Genomic DNA, 18,706 nt, shown 5'->3' on the forward strand with positions numbered 1-18,706 from the left:
GTAAAGAAACAGGAAAAAATGCTCCACAAATGGGACGTGGTTGGCGGTAATCCGTCCAAAATTGAAACCGCAGGCATTAATTTCAGAGATAATTCCAACAAGAAACAATTTCAAATAAAGAAATAGTGTTTCGTTTCCATAATAGTTAGGGCAGGAGAAAAGATAAAATACTGTAGTGTGGGTCACTCGGTCTGTCATATTTATTCGTCTATTGAAACTCTGGAGAAATAAAGATAGAAATGTGGACGCAAACTCTCTTGGAACAGTGAAAAGCCTGTCAAGGAATATTAAACGTTAAAGAGAACAACAGATACTTGTTTATGTGCACAATAAATCGAAGCATAAAGTCTACAAATACCTATTTTGCCTTCAAATGCCATTGCATAATATTTCAAATTCCACTTTCCGTAAATCTTCCATTACTTGTTAATCTCATCAATTAACGCAGCTTTATCAGAATGACTGTCTCAGAATGTTTATGAAGGTTCAATCTAACAATTTGCAGGTATGAATTAAGAAGCCTTTTTCCTCAGTTATTTTTAATTTAAGACGCTTGGTCAATCTTGACCTCTTTCCTTTTTTGTCGCTTATTTGGCACCTATAGACTGAGAAGGGCCTGGATATGGCGCATCAGTGATCTGAGTCCGAGATTTGGATTGGGCGACTAGTGGATCTGTTATGACGTCCTTCGCATTCCTCATCCTCAACTGGACAATGTTGATCTCCAAACTGATGGGCTTTCTACTGATTGGCTGTTTTGTGGACGTAAGTTCTGTTTCTGTTTTAAAAGTTCGTAACTAATCAAATAAGCTGACGCTCTTGTGGTTAACTAGCTCAGAAGTTTCGAACTGTCAGCGCATTAACACAACGCATTCCGTTTGTTAGCTATACTTAAATTGGAGGAGTAATAAAGTCAATGTATTTAATACACGGATTAATAGATTTTGTGAGAAAAATGAACGCCAAACCGTACTGCGCACGCGTTAAGCTAAAGTATCGCTTACTGGTACTGGTGGTTTTCATCCCACAAGTGCGCGGCAGTAATCTTTGATGCTATATAATAATCGGGCCAAACATAGGTTAAGACGGGTTACAAGGCGGTAATGCCTGTAGCCTGTTGGGGGGTAGAGTGAAAAGGCGGTAATGCCTGCAGGGGGGAGTGTTAACAGGTGGTAAGGTGGTAATACCTGTAGCCTGTAGAGGGGTAGGGTTACAAGGCGGTAATGCCTGTAGCCCGTTGATGGGTAGGGTGAAAAGGCGGTAATGCCTGCGGGGGAGGAGGGTTACCAGGTGGTAAGGTGGTAATACCTGTAGCCTGTGGAGGGGTAGGGTTAAAGGGTGGTAATGCCTGTAGAGATGTTAGGTTAATAGGTGGCGAGGTGGTAATACCTGTAGCCTGTTGAGAGGTTAGGTTAAAAGGCAACAATTCCTGTTAGGGTGTAGGGTGTCTTTTGTCTGTAATGTGTTTGTTGGGTTGTTAGACGCTACGGTAGAGTGCCTGAAGGTGGAGTTTTTTGTTCAATCTGTCGTTTTTGTAGCATAACTACAGTTATACTTTTTTGCCAAGTGTATTCTATTTAACATTCTTTGTCTGGTTCGACTCGCCACCATATTTGTATAAACACGTGACCAAAACAGAAAATGCCTAAAAACTCGGCGAGTTAACTATGTTTTTCACAAATTTTTAACTCAACCATATAAGAACATTCTGACACAAAATCTGCAGCGTGGATTTTAAAAAGATCTATTTCTAAAAAACTATGACGTCATAAGGCCCTCCTTTGAGATACTTTTCAAAATATCAATTCCCTTTTTTGTCCAAATAGAAATTTCATGCAACATTTTACGAAAAATCATAGGACGGTTCCAAACCGGTAAAAAAACCGCTTTTTCCTTTCGTTTCCTGAGAGTTTTTACATGTTTTCACTAAAACGCACAGCACATGACTGGGACTATTTGCGCATGCGCCCATTGATTGAATTGATATCAGATTTCCATTTAAAAAGTTACTTCAAAGAACCATTCATGCAACCTTTTTGCAGGGCCCTTGACTAAAAAGCTTCCTTAGCAACCATTATCTTTTTAAGGAGCAGCCAATTTCCATAACCTTCTCATCGACTTTCGGTTGTCGGTTTATGTCAGTTTTCTTGTGAATTGAATGCATACGATCTTTTTGTTCTTAGGCACACTTACGAAAGTTTAAAGGACACTTAAACGATCATTTGAAAGAGTATCTTCCTTGTTCCGCCTCTTACCAATACTGTTTGTCCTAGGTCAAGTTACGTTTGAGTTGCTTCGTCGCATCCACTCTATATTTCCTTGATGACCTCAGAGCTGTCTAAAAACATCCAAACATGAGATGGTCAAGATTTCATTTCAAAGACATGCCATTGTTTAGGATCTCATGAATTTGCAATGTCATTCCCTGACCACACTAGAGAAATAGGTTTTTAATCTAAGGCTGTCATGGTGACCGTGGTTTGGCTAGAGTTTCCTATATAGCCTCGGGTTCGTGTAGAATATCACTGAGAAACTGTGTTTTTCTCTGGGATGGGGTTGTCTCCTCAGCTCACCACCCCTAGTTACTCGGGTTTTACAGGGCAACCGCCAGAGGTTGAATTATGCGTTTACTCATAAATCGCAAAAGTAAACCAAAGCGCATACTCGGCATGGTTGTGCAATTGCTGATTCATTTTTTATAGCGCATGCACGAAAATTAAGCCAACGTGCACTGAACGAAAATGGCGTCGTTGAAAGTAAGTACGAATATGGCATCTGAAACGTTCAAGCCACATACAAATGCACACACCGTTCGCGATAAACCCAAACTAAAAGATGTCTAGCGTTTTGGTAACGGATCGGTCCGCGAACTTTACGAGAGATCACTTTACAAGTGAACAAAGCAATAACTCGTTATTATTATTATCATCAACATCATCATCATCGTCGTCATCATCATCGTGATCATCACCACAATCATTTTTGTTATCATCATGAACGTCATCATCATCATCATCATCATCATTATCGTAATCATCATCATCATCATCATCATTATCATTATCGTTATGATCATCATCAACGTCACAATCATTACTATCATCATCATCGTTGTCGTCATCATCATCCTGATCATCATCATCACCACCATCATCATCATCGTTATCATTATCATTATCGTCAACATCATTACCATTATCGTTATGATCATCATCATTATCATCATCATCATCATCATCGTCGTCATTATCATCATCAATCTTAAGGTGGCTTAAGCCAGTTTCGACAATTTCAAGGGAGTGTCTTATTAAAAGGACTTACTGTACAACATTCTTTCAAGTAACATCAATGTTATGGTATGATATAAACACCATTCATAGCTTAACAAGAGGCACTGATAGTTGTGACGTAATTTGTCACCACAGCAACAGGAAGGCTGTCTAAAATCAACCTTTATTATATTGGCAAACCGGTCCGAGATGAAAAGGAGAATTCTGATTGGTTCTCTGAGCGGTCCGAATTTTGCAATACGGAGCAATAAGATGGCCCGGTTACGAAGCAGCGAATACGTTGTCGGTTAAATCCAAGCTCAGGTTAAATACGTGTTTACCTAAGTCAAATTCTACCTAGGTTGTATAAGCACTGTACCTAGCCATAAACAGCTTTCAACCCCCCAAAAAGGTACCTTCCCTCAAGCTCTTTCTTACGCATCACAACACACTCTCTTAATGTTTGGGACCATCTTATCGGTTTCTGTATTCAGATATTTATCCATGCAGTCTCAACATTACAACATAGTAAGAGAACAAAGAACTGTACTATGCACTTACCGTTACTCGAGATCTATAGTCCTTTGTCTTCACCGCTACACTAAAACGACGAACAGGCTCAATATTTTGCCAATAAGGACCGCACGCTAATTTAATAACATCTATATTTTAAAAACCTTAACCCCAGGTCGGTGGCCCCATTCTTTTATTGAAGGAAGTGATTCGTAGGCTCCGGTAAAACTCTCTGCAAAGTTAAACAATACTTTGGAGCTGATTCCGAGCCACCTTAAAATTTTCTGACATTAAAGGTAGCTATATGAATCAGCTTATTACTTTCCAGCAATTAATAATGGGGGTAACCGACCTCGTTTTTGAGATATAAACAATAAAAGATCAAATATAGGACGTTTTTAGATGGCTCTTTTGTTGCAATCACATGAATGAGTGCATCTTCTTAAGCAGTTATTGGTACTTCATATCGTACCATAACATTTTCGTTTCGTGGTATAGTCGTGTAGATTGAGCCCTTATAAATACTACAGTTTCTTGCAGTGTTAAAACTAACTTGAGCCTCTTTAAGCTGATGGCACACAGTTCAACATATTGTGCAACAGTTGTTGATCAACAGTCAGTGAACCGTGTGTCATCTACTCCTTACAGGAAATATCGAGTTTTACTTAGCAACAATCACTCGTTCCCAGATAATCGTTCCCAACGGTCAGGGCAGGAACGAAGATGATAATTTTATTTAAAAGCTGCATAAAAAATAATTTATGCCAAATAAACATGAAGTTATGTTCACTTGTTAAAATCTTGCAAGTAACTTTTAAAATTCTGATTGCAATTAACACAAACACAATTAATGAAGCTGTAATGAGCGCACAAGCCCTAATACTATCAGCGTAACAACGACGTTAATTTTGTCGACAGTGAAGACCAGAGTGCGTTTGTTTATCAAGTGTCTAAACACGGAAAATATCTATCTCAGAAGATAAGAATGTCAAAAGTCGATTCTCAATTTCCACTAGCACACCTTTAGTTTTGTCTTTGACTGACAATTTCCGAATCACGGGTCCTATGCCTGCGTGCAAATTTAATTTAATTTAATTTAGTAGCTTTGTCCAAACACTACAAGAATACAATGACATAACAGAAAGTGAAAATACAAATAAATACATGGACAGGGATACCGCAACAGCTAAGGCCAATTACTGCGGACCCGGGAAGAGAAGACCCGGAAAGAGGAGTTCTGAACTCCAAATATGATTTTCCACAGTTGATAAAAATGGATTATTGCAAAGGATTATGGGATTGAAATGAGGACAAACATCGCAAAAATGTATTTGTCTTTGACCGCATATTAATCCCACAATGCTTTGGGCGCTAGATCGTGACGTCAATTGAAGAGTGCTATTGTAGCTGTAGTTTGCGGTAAAGCTCAGAGTGCCCTTGGACGTGAGGGGCCTGGGGTGGCGGTAGGGGGTGAAGGGTACAACAGCTGAAACAGCCCAAACCTTTACAAAAATGCGAACCTTAGGCCTAAACAATATGCTTTAGATTATGTTTAGGGCTAAGGTTAGCATTTTTGTATAGGTTTGGGTTGTTTCAGTTTCGTTGTTCCAGGCCCCTCACGTCCAAGGGCACTTTGAGAGATGGAAACAAGTCTTTACCGCAGTTTGCAATCTCGACCCCAGAACTCTTCCCTTTTGCGCATGACTGAGGGAGAGAAGAGCACTGGGGAACCCTTAGACGAAGTGTCTTGTCATTGGGTCATTGGTTTTCGTGAAGAACAATTAAAAGCGCCACTGATTGGTACATTCATGTTAGCACGGGGAGTGAGCAGGCGCTGTACAATCTCTTCTCCACAGTTCGCTTCTCTTTTGGTCACCACCAATAGACCTAATCGGCTAACTCAATGTTGTACCCAATTCAAACCCTTTGGGAATAAAACGTTTTGTTCCAGGTATTTCCATATCATTTACATATGAATGCTACATTATCATGCAAATACAACACACAAAGAATCTTAATCCCGGGAGATTTGAATTGGGTACAACATTGAGTTAGCCGATTAGGTCTATAACACGGGCTCTGGTCACTTCCAATTTATGCGAAGTCGTACTGAAGGTCCATTTTTGTAACCGTTTACAACCACTGTTGTTTCAAATTTCTGAGAGTGCGTAGACGAGCCGGAAGTCCGTGATTTGTGGACTTCCTGCCTTGGAAGTGGGTGATGAAAAAGTCCGTGTTTCTTGGTGGTGACCAAAAGAAAAGCGGACTCTGGGGACGAGATTGCGCGGTGAGGTTAGAATAGCCAATTTTTGGCTATAAGAACCCTACGGCGCATGTTCAGATACATAGAATTTCCCAGAGCCTCGGGTCATGCGCAGACATAAGATCTGAGGCTCTGGTGACAAGAATGCCGTAGTTTGGTGTCATCGCCAGCGCAAATAGCCTACCCTACATGCGCAACGCCTTAGGTCTCGCACAAGAAAGTTGTTGCATGACAGTCCAGTATTGTCAAGTCTGACTTTAAATAGATGTTTAAAACATAAATAATTGTGCCAATTTTACGCCAATCACGATGTAAATGAACTAAAAATGATCACCTTACCTGAAGCAGCTGTTGCTGAAGATTTTCGCAAGTGAAACCAAAACTTCTCTATTCCCAGAATCAAAGCACACTCAGTCATCATCGAATTAAAGTTAATGCGGAAGCGTTCTCTAAATCCCATTTTGGGATGGCAAACATTTCAGACCCCGTTGTAATTTTACAAACGAAAACGGTGGCTGCCTGGAGAGCTTGAGGACTAGAAGGGTGCTTTTCCAGTTGTTATTAAGATCACCTTGGGGTTATCAGAACTCTATTCCCTCGCCGTTCATGTTCTTTGTAGCATCCAAGTTGTCACGCAACAGTGGAGTTAGGGAGGGGTCGGTCGGGATTGTCTTTATAATGTAAGATCGTGGGATATAGACAGGTTTGGAAATTGAAAAATAAGGCCCTGGAGTAAAGACTCGTGAAAATCCTTTCCTTGAACAGAGAACTCCGACATCATATTCAGCTTTTTCACACTTAAAATTCTAAAGGAATATCAGGCAAAGACGAAATGTCATTCAGGTCTATACTCTATGTACGACCCCACTACCGGTCTATATTTAGAAATATCTGCTCAAAAATACAATAACATTGTATACCTTAATGCATAATATATTTTATACAAATTAAGACGTTACTTAACCGAAACGAATGAAACAGGTTTGATGCATGACTCGGCTGGCAATTTACAGAGTCTCTTTAGGTCTACCTAAATTCACAAAAATAGAAGAAAATACTATCATTTAAAAAAGCATACTGATTTGTACAATATTGTTACAACATGAAATTAACCATCCGCTTGCAGAAAACGAAATCAGTCGTAGTGTGGCAATGTTCTAGCATTTAGCTGCTAAATAAACAAAACAATGAAGGCCATGGATAGAGATGTAAAGGGTTGGGGGATCGCTGATCGTGACTTCGATCAACAAAAGATGCCCTCATAAAACAATTTGTTGTTTCGGTTGTAAAGAAAAATGGCGGTTTGCGGGAAGAGGTTCAATATGCTATTTACGGTAATTGATTGTTCACTATTGTATAAATGTAGAAGACGTCTTTTTTGGTAAGTGAGCTCCTCCGCTCTTGTTCTGTCGGAAAATGTTAAAAAAGGGGGGTGTTGGTTAATTAAAGTACAAATGTGAAAGAAAAAAGGCATTTCAGCGATTTTTCCAGTTTCCAATTAAGAGATCGACCTAATAAACTGTGGCCATCACAATCCACTGCTTTCTTTAATTAACAACATGTGGAAGATTGTTGGATTCGTTCCTGGAATTACTAATAAGTGTGCCAAAGATTAAGAGATTTGTTACCAACATGTGATCGATGATGTCAGGTCGAACACCTGCATGACATCCTCGTACCCCTGAGTACTAATGTCATATCTAACATATAGAATTCAGAACAAAGGATTCTGTAGTACAAGGACCACGACTTGGCAATAAAAATCAGACTGCACTTCTTGGTGGTAGGACTCAGAGGATCTCTTTATCTTGTCGCCCCTTTAGGAATTGGCGGGAGAAACAAAGGAGCGTGACCAGCACCGATTCCCGGCAAAGCAGGCCGGGATCTTCTCAAAGGTGGAATCTGTGACGTGGGAAGTGGTGGTTGGTTCTTGACTTTCTTGCTTATGGCTCGTACCAGATCTCTCGCATGTTTCAGACTATAGGCTGAAAGAATAGTTTATACAAGTGGAAAATCCTTCACAATACACGACAATAGAGACAATGGACCGTGACGTAAAACACAATAGAGCTGCGTCCTAAAGGGATCCAATGAAATTAGAGGTTATAAAGAGCTGCGTCCTAACTGCCGCAAAGTCAAACTCCGGCATTTCTCGTAAGAGCCTAGAAAATGTATCAGGTGTTTTTTTAATTTGACTAGTTCAATTCTGGTCATGCCTCCTACAAATTCGAGTTCTACTGAATATAAGAGACAATGTGAGAAAAAAAAGTTTTAAACTAGTATGAATACTGAAGGGAAAACTGCGTTTGAACAGTACAGCTAAATTCTTTAAAAGAACTTACGGAAGCAGAATTACCAACAGCAATAGCTACCACTCCACTACTTAATTGTTGAACCATTCAGAAATAAAGCAAACACTTAAGTGTTTGGAGCAAAACCATGCCCTCAAGACTAAAATCACGGAAGCATCAAGTAGTTCTTCTACCGTTTCATTGGTACATGCATTTGTTACGTGTTGACTTGATAATGGAAATGCCATTCTGCATGGTTTACCTAAGTACTTAATTCAAAGGTTGCATTGTGTACAAAACTGTGCAGCTTGCTTGATAACGAAGAACTCTAAGTTTACACAAATAACACCTATACTTAAGGAGCTCTGCTGGCCATCGCTTAAGTAGCGCATAACTTTTAAGATATTATTAATGGTATTTAAGGCTTTAAATCATTTGGCTCATATTTACATAAGTAGCTTATATTTAAATAATAGTGCCTTATTTGTCAAATAAACTGTTGCTCGTGGTTCCTCGGTCTAATCTAAAAACCTGTGGCGACAGGGCTTTTTCTGTTGTTGTCCCAAGGCTTTGGAAGGCCCTTCCTATTGAAATTAGGCCTTAATAGCTCGGTCAGTATTTTTAAAAGAAACTTAAAGACTTATCTTTTTAGGGAGACATACGCTATAACTTCTTAATTATTATTTTCTACTTGAACTAGTCACTTTTTACTTATTTTTATTTGGTTAGTTAGGTTTTGAATTGCAAAATTGTAAAGCGCCATAGAGCAGCCATTGGATATGGTGCTACACATGTATATAAATCTATCGATTATTATTATAATTATAAAAGTTTCCTTTTTAATAACGTAACGTGATAGGTTACCTTTAAGTCTAGCTTTCATTTCTTCACTAAAATAACCGCAATCAATCCATTCTTCAAAGTCAGAGATAAAATCGAAGGCCGTCAACCCTGCAAGTCAATGGAAAGTCACTGAATACAGGCAGCTCAGTATGCATGGGTGAGTGAGTGAGTGAGTGAAGCTATTAGTCTCTCCCCTCGGGGCTTTTCAGGACTAATTTACAATGTGTTTCGGGGAACTTTAGCCAGACTGCTTATTACACAGTTTACAATTTTAATTTGGGAAGTGAAAGATGCCCCCGTCCAGATAAGGTCAGACCACAACACCGGCGTCCCCTACTCTTATCGAATAGTGAGTGGGTTCTTTAACGTCCCATACTATTTAATTTCCAACAACGGTTATGAGACGGGATCTCCGGTTTACAGTCCTTATCCGAGAAGACTTGAAAGTCCAACCATTTGCAGATGTAATTACAAAGGCAGCACTTTCTCCTCAATTATTTTAAGACCCTGAGAGTTGGTCCGGCCGGAGTCGAACTCACGACCTCCCGCATGACAGCCCGATGCTCAACCAACTGAGCCACCGGTGCGCGGATATGGCGTATTATGGCGTATATATGTCGAGGAACCTATATATAGGTCATACCACCTCGAGCCTCCTTTCTCCCACTAGCATGAGGCTCCGCACTTCAACTGTATTACAAGCCACTGCCGAGTCACGCTGCACGTGACCTGCTCGGCCACTGCCAAGTCACGCTGCTGGTCAGAGTTTTTCTCTGTCCTTGTGTGGGCCCATTTCCATTAGTTTTTTTTTTCTTCCTGTCCTTTGCTTTTTCTCTTTTCTTAGTTGTGTAAACCATTTAGACTGATCAAATGCTAATTAATCGAGTCTGACCAACCTGGATTTGTATTTTAGCGCAGGTGTGTACTCGCTTTCTTAACTCATTGTGTTTATTTAAATAAAATTTGTTATCGTTTAAAAAAGATAACACAATTTCAGTTTCTAAGGAAGTAAGTGCTAGGAGATTTCTTCGTTGTACCTTGCAGGTTCCTTGTCTTTACATTGGCGCCGTGACTTAACAGAAGGCTGGCTGCATACAAGTTGTTGGATTGTGTCGCATAAAAGAGAGGCGTACACAGATCATCATTCAGTGCATCCGCATCAGCATCAAAACACAGAAACAACTCCAGAACATCAGCAGCATTCGTCAAACCGGACGTGATATGAAGGGCGCTGAAAAAAAAAAACATAATCTTGTACATATCTATGTAATTGGCTCTGGTATAAATCTAATGATATTTATTGAAGCAACTGAGACCGCTGAAGCATTTGATTTCTGTAGGTTTTACAATCTTAATTTTCTTCTTTCTTTCATTCAACAGTCCTTACGTGTTTCCTCCAGGATACGTTGGATTGACGGACGCGCCACTTTGCAACAGAAATCGTATTGTCTCCACACGATTGGCACTGTAAAAGAATTTAGTGAAAGAGTAAAATCATTGGGATTATCACTACACTCCTAACGTGCAATTTATCGTCAGTTTTGACTCTCACTGAGAGACAAGCAGCGTTACCAATCTCGTTCCCAGGCTCTCTCTTCTCTGCCTCCTTAGTCGGAAAACCAGAGAAGAGAGACCCTGGGAACGAGGTTGGGAGAATTACTACCGTTAATTCTCTACTTTCTTAAATCCCATGATACACCTCTTTTACCCGCCCAAAATTTTGCATAATCATTGTTTGCAAATTCACGGGTTGTAGTCCCGTGCGAGGCACGGGTTGTAGTCACAAGTTTTTCCTTCCTTCCTTATCAGTTGAAGGTGACGGCATGATTCTTATAAATCCTTAAACGAAACCAAAAGCCAAAAATACTGTAAACGATCAACGAAAAGACGATGTTGCTTGCAGTCAGTAAGGTCATAACTATATATTACTGTTTGGAGTGTTTCACAATACTGCGGTAGCTCCTCTTCAAGTGCCAACCGCCAAACTGAGTTTTAGCTTCCATCATTCAAACTTCCAACAGGATAAAGAGAGTTGAGCAGACACTGTCCCAAAGATGGCCCGTTAGCCTGGGTCGTCGAATAATATCATTAGTTAGACATTTCTTGAAGATCCTTGAAATGGACTGAAAGTTATGAAGCAATAAACGCCGACAAATCGATGAAAAAATTGGCGGTAAGATACTTGTCATTCAGTAAGGTGGGTGAACTCTTTTTTGAAAGTTTCTCTAAAAGGTTCGACCAAACAGCATCTTTGGTTCTCACGGTAAGAAACTCAATACTCTCATATTCGATTTTATTGACGGAAGACAGTTTGGCAGTTAGCTTTAAAGGTGAGATTCCGCATAATTACAAAAAAAGTAAAGGTGAGATTCCGCACAATTAATGATAAAAAAAAGTAGTAATTTCTTTAGATATGCTCACCATGGGACCTCTTCAAGTAGTATCTTATGGACCAGAAGATCCGTTTCGTTTTCTTTAAATTCAAATTTATTTTCCGACAACCTAACGAAGGAACAAAAACCAGAAAAAGAAACGGAATTTAGTAGCAAGACAGACACTTCATTGTGTTGATCACTGTCGCAAAGTGTGTTACTACTTACCACCTGGCACAATCAAGGAAGTCATTGGCCACAGACAGATGAAGCAAACTGGGCGGTGATTTCTATTGGATTTTAAAAAAATGACAAAAGCAATTCATGTTTCGTCTCAGTACATGATTCAGTGAGAACAGTTGGAGAGGCAATTTAGATTTGAGTTTACAAACCCATCCAAACAGGGACGAGGGGAAATAAAACCTTCCAAGGATTTGGACGAGGCTGATCAGGCCAAATGTAACGTGACCTGGTCGAAACAAACGAACAAACTCTTTCAAAGTCGAAAACTTAACAGATTCTTTATGTAAAGTGTAGTCTCAAAAAGTGTTTCGAGGCAAAGGCAGTTGTGAGAGCTTAAGAACGCAGAGAGGCCACAAGACGATTGCGATGGGCGGGAAGTGTTTCCTTTTACCAGTCTTATCGCTTTTTTGCTGCACACATGACTCGCGCTGCCACGATCAACGAGAGAGTTTGCTGACAGGCTAGTGCCTCGCGAATTTTAGCGGCTGCCAAGCAAGATCGTTTATCCTAGGACGACATAATGTCGTTATGTACCTCATTTTCCATTTCCAAATTTTGCTTGATGCTTTCTCCAGTATCAAAGAAGAGTAGAGCTTGAATAGCGTCTATTCGACCTTGCATCGCACAACAGTGAATAGGCATTAAATCCTGATCAAGAGAACATCACAAATTATTACAAAACAAAACGCGCACTAACCAAGCGTGGAGACTAAATTTAAAGTAAATGGAAGGCGGGCGAGTCGAACCCGACTGTTTGGTGAAAGTCTTACTGTTTAATAGAGCGGTTTTCAAATGACAATCGTAAGTAATTACGCGATTGCAATTGCTACGCTTAGCGATTGGTTTAAAAATCTCGAATGAGTTTATCAACCAATGAAAAGCAAAACCAAAACCAATCGCAACTCACACGCGCGATTTTTCCCGCGCTTTGAGCAAGTTACACGGAATTGCCACCAATTTGGATTGGTTCATTGCGCTGTTTGCACCTGCTGTGATTGGTCGAAGTAATTACTTTGGTATTTGTTTTACGAAATATTTTTCAGCCTTCCTTTGCCTGCCCACTGTTCAGGCTACTCAACAACTGCAATGATCATTCTCGCTTAGAGGCTTAGTGAACGTGAAAATACAAGGAAAGAAAGAAACTTTATTTAAGTGTCTAGTTGTTCTAGCGCTGAAGCACTAATTGGGGACACTGTAAATCAAGTTGAAATTAACAATTAACACAAATCAAGTCAAATGTTGGTTTTTGAGGAGAGGGGAAACCAAAGTACCCGGAGAAAACCTCTCGGTGCAGAGTAGAGAACCAACAAACTCAACCCATATATGACGCCAAGTCTGGGAATTGAACCCGGGCCACATTGGTGGGAGGTGAGTGCTCTCCCCACTGCGCCATCCCTGGATCCCACAAGACCTTCACATCATTAATTAACTTTAGTTGCTTAAAGTTATGCTCTGTGGAACCAAATATATTATGACTATGGATCTTATGGAGAACGTTCCAGTAAACAGAGGTACTGGCCCGTGGAGAATATATGGTCAAACTGGAAAAATGTGCGGCAAAGAAAAGCTTAACCAAAAGTAACGAGTGTATGTGCACTGCCACCTTTGCTTCCACTTACTTGGTTATTTCTGATGCTCAGCGGAGCTTCTTTCATTAACTATAAAAACAGCAAATAAATGTTCTTAATATGAAAGAGATTAAACGACTGATGGATCTGCAAAAACCACTATATACACGTTGGTTTGTTCCTAGCCTACGTGTAGCCGTACCCTCCCCCCGAAGGAACAACGGGGTGAGGGTACGGCTACACTTAGGCTAGTTTGTTGCAGACTCCGGATGGTGAGACTGTTGACCAGGCAGTGATAAGAGAGGTTGAGCTGTAGCTAATCTTACCATCTTTTCAATACACTCTAAGTCTGTTGCTTCTCCACTCTCGCCGTAACACTTCACGTGCAATGGAGTGTTGCCATCATGGTCCACACTATCGATGTTTGATCCTGCTTCTAACAGCAGCTAAAAAAAGGCAAAAAGACCAGACGTATCGTTATCTGAAAGATTACAGTTCACAATGCAGCCAGGTTGACAATCAAAGATTGGTTTATTCTACTCCGACTTAAAATGAAAGCAGCTTAAAAAATACATTTCAAGACCCGACGTTAAGACGGAGTGGCATAGAACTATGTTTCTATCGTGATATGATTAGTGTCGATAATCACGGAGGGCCCGCTAACCTCGAACATCCCCGAAATAGTTTACACAACATTCCCGAAAGCTTAAATAAGCAAAGGTCAAAAAACGAAGGTCTCTCAATGAATGAACCGAGGGTTACGATAAGGAATGCATTACCTCAACGGTGTCTGCATCTTTGGCTCTGTGCAGAGGCGTGGCACCTTTGTAGTCCAGGACATTAACATCTACACCTTCAGAGAGCAGAGTCTGGAAAAAAGGAACTCGTCAAAGAGAGGAAAAAAAAAAAGCTGCGTTTTGATCATTTTGTGCCTTTGAAATAAGCGAGTGTTTTGTTTATGGTAGAAGTGCACTTTGCTATTAAGCTTGTCCACAGACATCCACTCTAATAAACTGCAAGAAACAATCAAACCTCAACAGGAACCCAACTGGCGCATGAGGCCTCGGGACCATTGAACTCAGTGGCCAAAGCGGGATTGGACCCCAAATTCCACGCAGCTCCCAACTCCAATTTAATTGGATACTGCAGCTCCAATGTGTCTAGGATTACGCTCCATTGTTTTCGTTATGTATTTTTTTGTGCTTAATGTTTTCTAACCAATCACGAGAGCCGATGTAAGAGCTGCGTCCTGACCTTTGATGGTGTTTCCAACTGGTTCCAACAATTTCAAGGTAACCGCAATGTTACGGTATCATACGAAACTACATTTATAGGAGAAAAGGGGGTTACCGAGTTCGTTTTTGAGATATAAGCACTTAAACACAAAATATAGGGCGTTTTTGGATGATTCTTTTGTTCCCATGGTAACCTATTACGTCACATTAATGAATGCGTCTTGTTAAGCACTTATTGGTGTTTCATGTGGTATCATAACATTGCCGTTAAGTGAAACAGGTGGGTAGATTCAATCGTTCCAAATAGTACAATTTATTGAAAGTGTTAAAACTGGTTTGAGCTCCTTAAACTGAAATCAAATTTGTTGCGAACTTAACCCAATCGAAAACAGGAAGCACGTTCTCAAACATTTAGGTACATGTACCACAAGTACCTTGATAACTGGAATGGCGCCAAAAAAGGCTGCTGTGTGAAGAAGAGTGCTACCGCTGATACACCTTACAAGGAAAGAAAACAGATAACAAAATTCACAAAACTTTGAAATGAAGAAAACTCTCGAAACTTATACTTGTTTTGAAACCCAAGATTAACAGGGGAGGGCATCGTTGGCGAATCGATCCAAAACTGTTGAGGAATGAGAGCTGGCGAAGTAAATTGTTACATTTTAAAAAAAGGATCACCAATTTACATCACCCAAAGGATATTCAACTCTTGCTATAATACGTACCTGCTTCGCAAACTGGCCAGCATTTTCTCCCTCCTGTGGTGTGCATCCACCACTTCAGTCAGTTTCTTCGTGTCTCCTGATATTAGTGCAGGAACAAGTTGCTGCCATTCTTTGTATTTACCTGGAATTCGAAAATCAGGGAAGTACTTGTTTTTTTTTTTTTAATTTTTGTTCTCAAATATGCAGGGATTCCTTGGAATTAAAGAGAAAGAGGAATAGATTGGCCACAATGTACATGTTTAATAATGGTCTTGCTGAAATAGATTAGCACAAGTATCTCATTCCAGAATTCCAAGTGCACACAAGTCGTTATCTTCATAATTTGGCATATAAATTTGCTTCGTCCTCTACAATCTACCACAAATTCTCATTCTTTCCACAAACTATTAAAGATTGGAACAGCCTGCCGCAAAGCATGGTTGAATTGCCATCTTTGGCCTCTTCCAAGGCCCGATTGGCTGATCACTTTTGAAACCAAGAAATGTCATTTGTTTATTTATCATCATCAGCATCATCATCATCATCATCATCGTCATTATTATTATTATTATTATTATTACTATTATTATATGGAAACCCTGACCAATTGGAAGAATCGTCTTTATAGATGGAGCCAAGTAATGGAAGAAGAAGAAGTAACATAAGAAAGTTCAGCTTGCAATACCTTCCAAGAATTTTTTTAGTTCACCATGACGCATGAGATCAAAGGCTGTTTTGCTACTCTTGTTCTTTTTCATGACTTCTGCTCCCCACTCAATCAGAAGCTATGATAATCAGACATGAAAAAAAGTACTGACAATGAACTATTGTGGCTAATTACAAGACTTCTGAGGTGCAGAGGAAGAACAGGGGTGGAATAAACCTCTCCATTCACTGTTCCCAAGCCCCACCCTCTTGTCCCAAACTCCTTGATAAGCTCCCAACTCCCTCTCCCCTCACCAGTCTCTTTCCTTGGCTTAATGCTCTTATTACAATGTTTTGTCTTACTCGTTGTAGTCACAATTACCGTACTTTTCGTGGGTACCTGGGTGCAGCTGTGAATTTTTTTAAAGCAAAGTTATAAACAGTCAGAATGAAACGTCGTGCAACACAAGCAAGTTCACGCATTGCAGGGGCACCCAAAAAGAATATAGTTCAAAACCACTTAAACATAGCATTGTATTTTAGTATTTAAACGGTAGATATGGGCACATTTTTATCTGTTTGGATTCCCTAGCTGAAAGTCTAGTGATCCGAAAATTATAGGGATCAAAACTTACCTTCAGCCAAAAAAGTCTCCCGAAAATTCTAGGTAACCTTTTTAGGGTAAAAATCCGTTAAAAATGGGCAATTATACCATGTTTTAGATGTTCGAAAATCCTAGGACAGGCAGGCAAGCACGGAATGTTACAACAAATGTTCCGAATCGCCTTCCGAACAGATAGTTTCCGAAAATTGACGTGGGCTTCCCCTGACATTGTGGACCATTTGCATATATATTATTGAGTTTTAAGAGACGATCTAGCACTCTTGACCTTTTTTGACATGCCAGAACATATTCCCTCACCTGACAGATCTCCTTGTGCAAGCTCTCAGTGGCCAGGAAAAATGGCGTGTTATTATGATTGTTGAACATATCAATATCGGCACCATTCTCCAGAAGATAGAGAACAATATCCTGAAAAAATAGAGGAAAAAATGTCCCGTCAAAGCTTGTCCGGCTAAATCGCACTTCAGTATGAAAGTTCTTATTATGAAATTTCTTAGTAAATCTGCTTTTCTTTGTCCTTGAGTGGACCCATTTTCATTACTAGTGTTAACGCCAGAATGGATCGCATGGCAACAAAGAAGATACTAAAAAGTTCACTCTCGTAAAGAGATCTCAATAAGAGAATCTGAATCTGAGAAATATCTGGTACTTACGAAATGTCCATGTCTACAGGCCATGTGAAGAGCAGAGTTGCCTGAACCGTGTTCTTTTGACTTAATGAAATCCTTGTCTGCATTGAAGAATGCAACCTGTTAATTACAAAACAAATGGATTTAGTGGCTCTTTTTATACAAGAGGACTCCCCTGAGAGTCAACAAGACGACTTATACAAAATAAGAGAGGTACTTAACTTCACACAAACTTAACGTCGGACATGCTTCGCCATTTACATACAGTAAGACAAATTAGACGTCAAAATTCAATACGTTTGCCCAATTTCCTGTAAACAAACTGAACATCTCAGATTGACACATTTGAGGTGCTTTAGTGAAGTTTCTCGTGACGTCACCCGTTGTTATTAATATGCCAACCAGAAGCTAACTGGCTGTAGAAACAATGATTTTTGTAAAGTTGTGCAATGGATGGCAAATTTCAATACCAAAAGAAAGGTTACGTCAATGTTTGTAAACACAAAATATTGCTAATACGGAATTTTTTAAACATCAGGCATCTGATTGGTTTAGACGGCTGTGAGAGGGGGGGGCGGGGGGGCGGCAGGGTTTGTTCGTCAAATCACTATAAGATTCAACACAAAAAGACACCGCGTTGTTAGACCGGCTTAAACTGATCCCTCCTTCTTTAGTTTAGGGACATACATGTACAACCTAGATAAACACGCTGAATTGAAGAATAACTCTGTGTTGTTTGCCCAGGATTGGGAAGAAGGGGGGGGGGGGGGGGTTATTTCAGTATAACACGCACCAGTTTTTGTACAGTATCCAGCTCTCCAGTCTTTGCCGCCTTAAATAACAATCTCTGACATTGCAGTGTTGTCCCAGGAAATATCTGGTACAAAAACCTGGAGATAAATGAAAGACAATTCCAATCTTTTTTATGTTGACAACAATTATATCGAAAAGGTCATTGTAGATGAACTATTGAAAACGTTCTGATCACCATAACTGCAGGAAGCCTGCGAGCATTAAAAAACAGTCATTCAACTAAAACAACAGCACTGGAGAAGAAAAAACTATTGTGAGAACGACGCAATGTGACTCTACAAAGCTTCAACGGCAACCAAAATGGCAGACAAGAGTAGGCTTGAGACAGTCTCTCTTTCTTCAAAGCTTTAAAATAATATTACTCTTTTGAATGAAAAATAAAACAAAGGGCAAATGTCCACTTTCCCTGAGACAGTTGTCTGGATGTGCAAATGAGCTTTGTTTCCAATGACACCCACTGGTTCTGTGTAAACTTGCTATGAAGGGCTAATACGTGAAAGGTCAGCTTTTTAATCTCCCTTGGATGTTCGACTTGTTCTCGTCAACTCAGCTGATACTACCAAATTTCAGTTTTTATTTGTAAATTGTATAATCCAAGAGGGTTTCCACTGACAATACCACTAGCTAGCATGCAAAGGTCAACACCTGAAGACTTCACATACATTTAATACATCAAGACTGATGACAATG

At 39.9% G+C, this 18,706-nt stretch overlaps 1 protein-coding gene across 2 annotated transcripts in view; it reads right to left on the reverse strand.

Annotated features, from left to right (window-relative positions):
- Window positions 1-6,880: 6,880 nt before the first annotated feature.
- Window positions 6,881-18,706, reverse strand: part of LOC138029244 (uncharacterized) — a 35,139-nt gene continuing 23,313 nt past the window's right edge. For both annotated transcript variants that reach the window (XM_068876955.1, XM_068876954.1), the window contains exons 22-37: window positions 17,997-18,093; window positions 17,228-17,323; window positions 16,872-16,982; window positions 15,990-16,089; window positions 15,326-15,446; window positions 15,032-15,095; window positions 14,142-14,231; window positions 13,689-13,808; window positions 13,414-13,452; window positions 12,329-12,442; window positions 11,780-11,841; window positions 11,601-11,681; window positions 10,567-10,644; window positions 10,217-10,410; window positions 9,201-9,287; window positions 6,881-8,030 (exon numbers count right to left, since the gene is read on the reverse strand). In XM_068876955.1, coding sequence (XP_068733056.1) covers window positions 7,849-8,030; window positions 9,201-9,287; window positions 10,217-10,410; window positions 10,567-10,644; window positions 11,601-11,681; window positions 11,780-11,841; window positions 12,329-12,442; window positions 13,414-13,452; window positions 13,689-13,808; window positions 14,142-14,231; window positions 15,032-15,095; window positions 15,326-15,446; window positions 15,990-16,089; window positions 16,872-16,982; window positions 17,228-17,323; window positions 17,997-18,093 — 1,636 coding nt within the window. In that variant the 3' untranslated portion in view covers window positions 6,881-7,848. The remainder of the gene's footprint in view (window positions 8,031-9,200; window positions 9,288-10,216; window positions 10,411-10,566; window positions 10,645-11,600; window positions 11,682-11,779; window positions 11,842-12,328; window positions 12,443-13,413; window positions 13,453-13,688; window positions 13,809-14,141; window positions 14,232-15,031; window positions 15,096-15,325; window positions 15,447-15,989; window positions 16,090-16,871; window positions 16,983-17,227; window positions 17,324-17,996; window positions 18,094-18,706) is intronic.

This window comes from Montipora capricornis, chromosome 13 (assembly GCF_036669925.1).
Source record: "Montipora capricornis isolate CH-2021 chromosome 13, ASM3666992v2, whole genome shotgun sequence".
Lineage (NCBI taxonomy): Eukaryota > Metazoa > Cnidaria > Anthozoa > Scleractinia > Acroporidae > Montipora > Montipora capricornis.